Source organism: Struthio camelus, chromosome 1 (assembly GCF_040807025.1).
Source record: "Struthio camelus isolate bStrCam1 chromosome 1, bStrCam1.hap1, whole genome shotgun sequence".
NCBI classification, from domain to species: domain Eukaryota; kingdom Metazoa; phylum Chordata; class Aves; order Struthioniformes; family Struthionidae; genus Struthio; species Struthio camelus.
This window is the reverse complement of record NC_090942.1, coordinates 58,568,766-58,578,564: the sequence shown is the minus strand read 5'-3', so window position 1 is coordinate 58,578,564 and position 9,799 is coordinate 58,568,766. Positions and strand designations below refer to the sequence as shown.

Sequence of the window (9,799 nt, the reverse complement as noted above, 5' to 3'; positions counted from 1 at the left end):
ACTAAAGAGTATTACTAAAAAGCAGATAGAACTAAAAAAAAAAAAAAAAACACAGCGAGCCTGCTCACAGCAAGAGCAGAAAGCCCTGAGTTGAAATCCCTTCTCCCTCCTCAGCACAGCTGTGTTCCTGAGTGCCTGCCTATTTTAACTGCTGCTGATGCACACACTCACTCAGAACTACAGTAATATTAGAAGTTCATGTTTGCATGAGGCCACACTGCATCTTCCTCCCTGCCACCTGCCAGCATAGCCGTTCCCAGAGCGATGCAGACAGAAGTAGGTCATAGATGTGGACAGTGACACTCGTGTTAGCGTCTCACCGTCAATAGAAACTGCCGGGCTTTGGGTTGTATGGAAAAAAGGAGTGACGTTTTTCTCTGTGAATTGTTGTGCTCTGCAGCACTGCATAGCGAAAAGGAGGCTCTGCTTTGTCATATTTTTAAAGGCTTTTCCTCTATGTTTTCTTCTCCTTAATATTGTTGAGCAAGACTGCCCCTTGCAGAAGGGATCTGATGCGTGCGTAGGATTTTGCAACAGCTTTCTTCTGTTACTGGCTGTGCATAAATTATTCCTGCCTTCTGGCTTTAGGCAGCAGGTGCTACTGCCCCCTCTTCAAGGGGATCCTTGAGAGACGGACAGACACAGACCAGTCCTTAAGACTCAGATGATAAGGGAAGAAGACCTGGGACTAAATTGTTCCGGTGTTTTTTCTGGGCCTAGTCATGGCCATCAGATTTGTTCCCAATGGGAAAGTCTTTTGTTGCGATCTCTCTCATTTCCTTGCTTCTCTTCTTGTCAATGATCTCCATCTCCCGCAGTTTCTGCAAAGCGCAAAGAAAGGCCTGAGTGGTGAGCATGCCAGGAGCTCCTACTTTTTTTTGCCAAAGCCAAGAACAAAGGTTCTTCTTCCCTAGACTAAGTTACATGCAGACATGGAAAGAAAAGCTGAAAACCCCTCTCCCCCAGTCCCCTAAATTCACACCTGCCCCGTGCCATGAAAAAGAACGCTCATTTCTCTGCCTCTTCCCAGTCTTTCCCATGCACCACGCTTGGTTATCAGAGGGCTCAGATTTCTAACACCACGGATTCCCTCTACATGCTGTAGCACCAATGCCCCCAGGGCCCTCACGTACCTGTGAGATTTCAGTGAGGACAATCCCTCGATACTTCTTGCCCTGTCCTAAAGCTTCCATATCTGCCAGGAACTCCTTCCTCTCCTGAACTTCATTCACCACTAAGCCCAAGGAGAAGAGAAAATAACGTGCAAACAGAATGCAGCCAAAAGGCAAGCAAGCACTTTTCTGTTTAGCTCTGAACCCCCAACTTCCTAGCTCCACTGGAACGGAGGTCCCACCAGGGGAAGGATGATATCTACTCTAACAATTATCTTCACCATGTCACCAAAACATCTCAGCAGTTTTTTACGTAACAGGAGTACTTCCCCCACGCCCCCAGCCCCTTTCTCTACCTTGCCAGAACAGTAACTTTCTAGTTTTTTATGTGCAGGCAACACTGTTGCTTGCAGGCATTTTATCCAGTCTGTGGATGGAGATAGAAATCGTCTTAAATCTGTTGAGGTTCACTAGTCCACATGCAGCACCAAGTAACCACACACAACCATATTTGGTTGCAGGACCAGCTCATGCACAGAAGCACTTCAGCTGCTTTTTTGCAGCACAGACCCGCAGCCAGTTCCTGAAACAACACCTGACACGGCACAGTACACGAGTACTTTAGATGTGTCAAGGACAACAGTGAGTTTGAGACAAGTTTTATAGGATCCAAAGCACGCGTGGAGCCAACCACGCTGGTTTCCGTGCATCAGGGACCAAACCACCCCTTGCAAACACATTATCTGCGTGTTGTCATTCTTTCTTCTGCCCTGGTTAAGGAAGAGCTAGCTGGGGTGCATGCATGCATTGCAGTTTCAGGCACACAGAGTTATAGAAGGCAGGGTTTTGCCATCCCAGAAGACTCTGTAGGCCAAAGTACATCACTACCTAAAATTCTTCTCTACATTTAAGCTTTGCTAGTGTAACTGCACTGATTTGGGAGCAAAAGAAAATGCAGCCCAAGCCACACTGAGGCTGGCAAAAGTCCTAGTCTACATGGAGTTAGACCGGCTGGAAGAAGGATCCACAGCAGCTGGGCTTTCTGCCGAGGTTACCCTTGCAAACCGCTAAGGTAGTCCTGTGCCAACAGAGTTGATTTTGTATGGGCAATCCAGAGAGCGTGACTCTGTCAGCAAACCTTTGCAGTATAAATTCTGCTAGGAAAGCTGGATCAGTGTCACAGCAAAAAGTCCTTTCTCTTGGAAACTGGGCTTTGTGCCTCCTTCCGCAGTGGGCTTCAGATTGCTGGCTACATGGCCTGCCACTCCAGCTCTTAGAGGGAGCTGAGTTCCCAGGCCTCCCCATGTGCCTCACTCTAGCATCCTTTACATACGTTCTTCAAAGCGGTCAAGCTCAGGTGTCTCCTCTTCCTTCGCCTGAACCAGCGTCGGCTTCACTTTGTGCTCCACCACATCCTTCCCTGTCGCCAAGATATTTTGGAGTCTTTGCTTCTCCCTTTCCAAATCTCCTGTGAATTGCAAAGAAAAGAAAACTATTAGCAGCCTGTCTCCTCAGGGAAGGAGCCTGGCCGCATTGCTTCTCTCCAAATGATGGCAGAGGAAGCATTATGTTAATGACAGCCCATCTCCAGACTGAACTGCGCAGCCCTACACAGATGTACTTGCAGTGAAGAGGCAACCAAACTGACATCAAAGGTCTGATTCACATTTATAAACTGGAAAATATATATAGTATTCCCTTCTTAGGCAAGGATCACATGAGTTCCTATTACCTATCATCTTCCTAACCAAGCAGGCGTTGGCAACGAGCGTTTACAGATGTTCCCTCAGAGCTCTCTTTTTATGCATCTTTGAAGACAGAAAGCGTGAGGATGAAGAGCAACTAAGAAACCCCCCTAAGGTTACTGAGATGGCAAACAGCGCATGGATGTAAGGGACTGGGCAGCAGGATTTATTTATTAGTGACATTTGCTGACTTACGCCTTGCCTGTGGTTTGAATTTCTCTCTGGTATAGGCATCTCCTGCCTGGCAGATCTTGGCAGGTCGAAGATGTGGTTTAGCTGGAAGCCTGCCTGGCAGACAAAGCTTTGGGGGAGAGAAGGCAGACTCTGCAGGCTGTGGCTCTTTGCTGGATGTGGGGTTGCACTGGAGGGGCAGGGTATCTCCTCCTGGAGGTCAAAGGAAAAATACTGGTAAGTCGGACACAGAGGAGCCTATGGCTTGATGGCCTTGGACCAGCAGAAGGTCTGCCTAGTGATCCACCGGAGTACAGTGAGCAAAGATCCCAAGTACCACAGATGTCTTACCCAGTTATTGGTTCATTCGGACATGAGCGAGACTGGTTCAAGTCCCACCATTACGTTTTCTTCGCTGGACTGACCCTTGGGGACACCTCGCCCAGCACAATGTCAGCAGCAGCTCTACTGCTATTTTAAAGGCAAAAGTACAACAATGAAAGGAAGAGGCAGGCCAAGGTTGGACGGTTTTCTCTATGAGAACAGTTTCCACTACAACATATGAAAACAGAGATCAGGAGAGTTAGGCTGGACCTGATGCTGACAAGAACATGACTTCCTCCCAAGTACTGCCCATTCATTTGTTTCTTGCCCATCCACCTAGTCTGCAGGCCAACGTTCTTCGTCTCATGGTGAGCAACACAAACTCAGCAGCACAGGGTGGAGAGCAAGATGGATGTTACTCACGTTTCACACAGTCCATCAGGTGCCGCCTCTGGAAACTTGTAAGCTTGGACTCCTCCATCATTGCTGAAAAACATGGCGCATCTGTGAAGACTACAGCCTGAGAAGGCTCCACTCTTCACCTTTGGCAGCTAGGACAGGTGAAACGGCTTGGTAAATCAGCCCTGGGGAAAATCTCTACTTACAAATCAAAATCCAAAGCGGGGAAGATCAAATTATTTTGCAATTTCAGAAACATCACACCAGGACGCTCATATATAGATACGTTCACTGCCAGGTCTAGCATCTTGCTCTGTATGTTTCTCTCTCAGCTCTCCCTCGAGGGGATGAATTAGGGGGAGTGTTTTATTTCAGGAAAGACTTTCTTTTTTAAACTGACCACACAGTTGCTATATAGAAGCAGTAATAACCGGATCCAAACGCTCTGGTTCTTCACTTCCTTCAGGCCCCCCCCCCCCGCCGCCGTTACCTTTCAGCAGCTCCTGGGTCTCCCGGCTGTATTGAGCTGTCCCAGGAGGGTGCCAGAAGTGAGCTCCTTTGGCCGCAGCTGGCGCTGACCTCCTCCTCTCCCGGGACGCCATCGTGAAGCCCTGAGAACAGCAGCGAGACAAGGCCACCGAACGTCCCCAACGGCATCGCCTCGCCGCCGGGCCCGGCCGTTCGGGGTCCCGTCGCGCAGCCTCTGCACCCCCGGGGACTCCGGCAGCGTCCCAGGGAGCATGGTGACAAGTGACGTCACAGGCGCTGCCCTTCCAGGGACTGCGTGGTGACAGGTGACGTCACAGGCGCTGCCCGCGAGGCATCCGTACCCCGCCGGGCCCTCTCACCTTCCCTCCGAGGCGCGACCCAGCCTGACGTCACAGCGCGGCACTCTAACGCCACAAGGGGAAGAAGCCCAGCGAGCCAATTAAAAACAAAAAAACAAAAAACAATAGCAACAACCACACCCACAAAAAACCCTCTTCCCGTCTCCATGGCGACGCGCGGGCGGGAAGGAGGGGACGGGCAGGGCGGGGGGGGGGAGCGCGGCGGTTCGTCGCCACGGCAACGGGGCCGCCGGTTCACTTCCGGTAACGTCACGGCGGGCCGCCGGAAGTGGCTGCTACTTCCTGGCAGGAGGCGGAGGAGGCGGCATGTCTGACAACGAGGATAAGTGAGCGCGGGGCCGGTGGCGCTGGGTCTGGGGGCGGAGCGGGGCTGCGGGGGCCGGGCCGGGCGGCACAGGGGGCCCCGTCGGGGGGGGGGGGAAGAGAGAGGAGGAGGCGATGGCGGCCCAGGGCGCTGTGCGACGTCCGTGTCCACCCGCAGCTTTGATGGCGACGACTTCGACGATGTGGAGGAGGACGAGGGGCTGGAGGACCTGGAAAACGCCGAGGAGGTGAGTGCAGGCGCGGCGGCAGCCGCTCCCCGGGGCTGCCGGCCGCGCAGCCAGCTTGGAGCTGCTGGGCTTCTTCGCAGGTCTTCTGGCAGTGCTCTGTGGAAAACCCTTGGTTAGCCTGTCTTTCAGGCCCTAAAGGCGTCATGTGTTTTCCCAAAGCCTGGCTGTGCTGCTCTTTGGATGCAGTAACGCTGCTGTGCTGGTCTGTTTTTCCCAGGAAGGGCAGGAGAATGTAGAAATCCTCCCGTCTGGAGAGCGTCAGCAGGCAAACCAGAAGCGGATTACCACCCCCTACATGACCAAGTATGAGCGAGCCCGAGTCCTGGGCACTCGTGCCCTCCAGATAGCGTAAGTGTTTTGCTCTGTGTCCCAGCTGTTACCGTGGCTGGCCTGCGGGCTTCTAGGGTCTCCCATCTGTATTTAAGTTGCTTTTCTCTTTCCTGGAAGTATCCTGGAGCTGTTGAAGTTCCTCATGTGATCTCTGAGCTAGTGGACCACCATCTGTGCCGACACTGAAAAACAAAGCCTTTGAGTGCTTAGTCCCATGTGAAATCTCTGTATCTTTTCCTAGCTAAGGTTATGGTACTTGTGTCTAGAAAGGGAGGTGTTCAGCAGTTGTAGTGCACCTTCCGATGTGATAGGTAAAAGAACAGGGATGTGATAGGCTGATCCTGATTTCTGCCTTTCATAAGATGAGCCAGTCTGTGCTGGAAAGCTCGGAATCTGCTAGCAAAAGCCAAGATTTGAGGGAGTAAAGTTCCAGAATGTCTTCAGTTGATCTCATAGGGCTGTAGGGATTAAGAGTAATGATCTCAACTTCTTTTTAGACTGCAGTTGTATTGCAGCTATATGTTTCTACAGCGTTTGGATCAATGGGACCTCATTTGTAATTGTACTTAAATCTTATTTTAAGTGCTGTTGAAGCTGGCTGCTCTCGACATCTTCCATTTACCTTTCTGGATCTATTTGAATAACGCATGTCAGAAGACTGCCCCGCAAGGAAAGAGGTTGTTAGGCTGTGGTAAAGTTTGTCTGAAAAGGCATCTCTGAGTCTTATCCTAGTTATGTGCACTCTCTCAAAATAATGCTTCTCCTTCATATCACTTAGAAGCTCGTAGGTGGTGATCAGATCTTTCCTTAGTCATCACTTTGCCAGGCTGTTCTTTGCACAGTCAACACTCTGTGAGGCTGTTTTGTGCACATTCCTTCAACTGGTAGAAGGCCAGAAAAATGGGAGAGATGAGATGGGTCTGTGCCAGACCTTTAATCCATATGCTCTAGTGCCTGATTGGGCTTCGCTACTTACTCTGCCTTCAACACCGAATCTAGGCCAGCAGCAGCCCCCAGTGGCCTTATCCACACATAACGTGAGCTTCCTTTGCTGCTGTTGCTTAATGGGACAGATAATAGTCAGCCATGTTGGCTGTGCTGTTAAACTTCCTGCGAAGTGCTTTATTTTTTTCCTGGAGATAGTGTGTCATAAAACCAGCCTCTTACTTTACCCCAGGTAAAGCCTGGAAAATAAGATCAGGTCAGGAAGTAAGAAATGTGGTGGAACTGTAGATGGCATGCCCATTTTATAGTGTTTCCACTCTCCTTATTGGATTAATTTTAGAACTGCTCTTTCCTTCCTCACATTTATGTACAGTCCAGGGGGACTCCAGGAGGATGTGGTTTTGACCAGCTGTGAAGCCCCAGCTGCAGTTGAGGGACGGGTCAAGAAGAACATTCAAGTAAAAGCTCAGTCCATAGCCACTTGCATCTAGTGAAAGCAGTCCTGCCACCACAAGATTGGAGTGGGGGACATTTCTTCCCAAAGTGGATAAAAGTGCAAACCTTGGATTTGCCAAGGTGCTGTTCCTCCCTCCTACTTTGCTGAACTTTGGGTGAAAGACATAATAGATAACGTGCTTAGTTATCCCTCTTCCATCTCTGCGTATTCTCTATTTGATTGTTGTTATTTCCACTCAGGATGTGTGCCCCTGTGATGGTGGAGTTGGAAGGAGAGACAGACCCCTTGCTGATTGCCATGAAAGAACTCAAGTAAGTCTCAGATTTTGACAGTGGGTGTCAAGCAGTCCTACTCATCCTAGCATGTAGCGGCTTATCCTATGCAGGTTGTGCACTCACTCTGTAACAGTGAGTATTACAGTCGCTGTCCCCTCTCCCCTGTTGGGACCGCTCCCCAGCTGCAGGTAGCTTGGGTATTGCTGTGTCCCATGCTAGGAGCTCTTGCAAAGTACTGATTATTAGCAGTACTTTGACTTCTTTTACTTGGAAGTCCAAGTGGTTTTTATTCCCTTGAGAACCCACGTCTCCATCTTTCTGGAATCAGTTTAATTCCCTGAAAGGAGCTGATGCAAAGCAGCCTTCCTAACAAACCTATGTTCGAGTGCTGGCAGAAATAAAATAAAGGTCAGGTTTGTGATGTGGAGGCCATGTTAAGAATGTTTTTCTCCTGCACCCTTCCATGCTTGGCTTACTGTGATTGCAAAAGACTCATCTCTGCTTCCTGCCTCCAGGTTAGGGAATCTTATCTGGTTACCAGAATGTGTTGCATAGAGATGAAATACAGTCATAGCCTTTCTGAGAGGCAGCTTCTGGATGACTACTTACAGGCCCACCTTTCCACAGCAAAGCTCCCTGCTGGTCCACAGTTCACCAAGATGGTCAGTGACCTACTAGATCATGTGCAGGTATTTTTTCAAGCAGAGCAGCTGGACTCCTCTGCTGATTAAGTCCCTTTTCTTGAATTGAATTGTCCCTCTGCTCCCACAATTTCTCAGTGCCTTGCAGTTGCTCTTGCAGACTTTACGTCCTTATTACAGCTCCCTTTGCCAAAACCACCTTAGGTCCTGTTTCCTGTCAGATCTCCAAGCTCAGTCTGAGCTGTCTGAGTGCGAGCTTTGGGAAGCAGTCAGGGCATGGCAGGAAATACGGGGGCATCCTGTTCTGTACCAAAATTCAATCGTAATACTTGGCATAAGGGAGAAACAATTGCCCTGAATGTTTGTGATCATTAAAGATGCTGTATTACTTTTCAAGACTGATATGGTTGTAAACCTGATGCCCTGGTTAGATTCCAAACTGCCTAATTACATTCTGCTGACTTAAATCTGCCTCCAGTAAGTGAAATCGTGTTCAGTGTTTTCTTGTTTTTAATTAGAAATGCCATTAGCAGATGTTGTGTTCCACCTGAGTTGTAGCTCGTTTTGGTGGCTGAATAGTACCTATTTCATGTATCCTTCTTAATGTAATTGATACTTTGGATGCCTAGAGTGTAAAACACTGTAAATGTCATTTTTTTCATGCATGTTCTCAAAGTTCTGCTGCTTCTGTAGTGGCTTGTGGGGAAAATAGTTTTTGCTGGGTTTTTCATCAAGCAAATAGCAGATTTATACCTGGAGTCCCTTCTTTTTTTTTTTTTTTCCTCTGTACCCTCATTAAATGTTTGGTGTTGGCTCATAGTGGGTTCAGATCACCGGGCTCAATTTCTGTATTAGCAGCAGAGTGCTGGCCTTCTGCAGGTCTTTGATTATTTTGGGCCTTAAGGGTGCTCAGTGCTTTGCACCTACAAGAGAGGGTTGTTGGGGTTTCCCCTGCTTTATAATACAAAACACTGGTGCTACACGTTTTTCCAGTTAAATCTGATGAGCTTCCTGAAGCCTGTAGGAGACTACCTCAATTGCTATTGCCTGTGGAAATGGTACAGTGGCTTTGGCATTTCCATTCACTTCTCTGTCCTCCCTTCAGAGCACGCAAGATCCCCATAATCATCCGCCGATATCTGCCAGACGGGAGCTATGAAGACTGGGGGGTGGATGAGTTAATTATCACAGACTGATCAGCCTGGAAAGCCATTGCTTTTGGTTCTTCCTTCCACAGCAGATGTTTCTATTTTTGTTTATATTTGTGTAAATAAATTGTAAACTTCCCTATTTTGAGCTGAATGTGTTTTTTTTTCCCTTCTTTCTCATCTCAATCCTACACGCCCAAGAATTCTTACTTCTCTCTACCAGCTTGTTTACTATTTTTCCTTCTGTGTCAGTCTACATGGGCTATATTAATAAGCTTAGGGAGCAGAGTGCCAGGCCTTTCTTGCAATTTTTCATCTGAGAAGTCCATACCTTTCAGCTAGACTGAAGATTACAGGAACTACTTCCTCTTCTACCACCGCCCCTCCCCACTTATAGGACCAGTAGCCGATTAAACTACTGTTGTACAAAAATGATCTTGCAGGTACTTTGGCTTCAGAGACTCCAGCTCTCCACCCCTATCCCTTCTTAAAATGGGTAGGAGCTGGAGTGCTGAGACACCTCTGTTGCTTCCCTGTAGACAGTTGGGCCTTTGTGCCTGAGCAGGTTGCTGTGGAAACCCCCAATTTCCTCTCTGGCCAGAGCTGGCTATGGGGCTTCTCAGGAGTATCTTAGAGCAGTTTTCATCAAGTCACCTATTGTTTTCCTGCTCCTGCTGCTTATCAGTGGTGGGGATCCCCTTTCAGTGGCACTGCCCCAGCCGGAAACGTGGTCGCCGGTTGCAGTCCCCACCAGCTCGGCAGCTGTAGGTTTGGTTGCTGCACTTGCTCCATGTGTAGCCATTCTCTGGCATGCAGTTGCACTGATGGTCCTCGGTGTGTGAGTGCTCTCAAA

At 48.9% G+C, this 9,799-nt stretch overlaps 2 protein-coding genes across 4 annotated transcripts; one reads left to right on the top strand and one right to left on the bottom strand.

Moving 5' to 3' along the window:
- Window positions 1–178: 178 nt before the first annotated feature.
- Window positions 179–4,850, bottom strand: C1H22orf23 (chromosome 1 C22orf23 homolog). Its single transcript, XM_068942385.1, has 7 exons — window positions 4,600–4,850; window positions 4,242–4,362; window positions 3,776–3,838; window positions 3,053–3,241; window positions 2,446–2,580; window positions 1,134–1,234; window positions 179–821 (listed from the first exon to the last, which is right to left on the bottom strand). The coding sequence occupies exons 2-7, from the start codon at window positions 4,351–4,353 to the stop codon at window positions 717–719; spliced, it is 705 nt and encodes a 234-aa protein (XP_068798486.1). The 5' UTR covers window positions 4,354–4,362; window positions 4,600–4,850; the 3' UTR covers window positions 179–716.
- POLR2F (RNA polymerase II, I and III subunit F) lies at window positions 4,831–9,088 on the top strand. Of its 3 annotated transcripts, none has more exons than XR_011141015.1 (6): window positions 4,831–4,925; window positions 5,081–5,150; window positions 5,368–5,498; window positions 7,122–7,193; window positions 7,673–7,846; window positions 8,904–9,088. XR_011141015.1 is itself a non-coding variant. In XM_068942398.1 (6 exons), the coding sequence occupies exons 1-5, from the start codon at window positions 4,906–4,908 to the stop codon at window positions 7,825–7,827; spliced, it is 336 nt and encodes a 111-aa protein (XP_068798499.1). In that variant the 5' UTR covers window positions 4,831–4,905; the 3' UTR covers window positions 7,828–7,846; window positions 8,904–9,088. The 3 variants fall into 3 exon arrangements, 2 of the variants coding, with proteins under 2 accessions (XP_068798499.1, XP_068798495.1); XM_068942398.1 differs by having other exon boundaries at window positions 7,785–7,846; XM_068942394.1 differs by lacking the exon at window positions 7,673–7,846.
- Window positions 9,089–9,799: the final 711 nt, after the last annotated feature.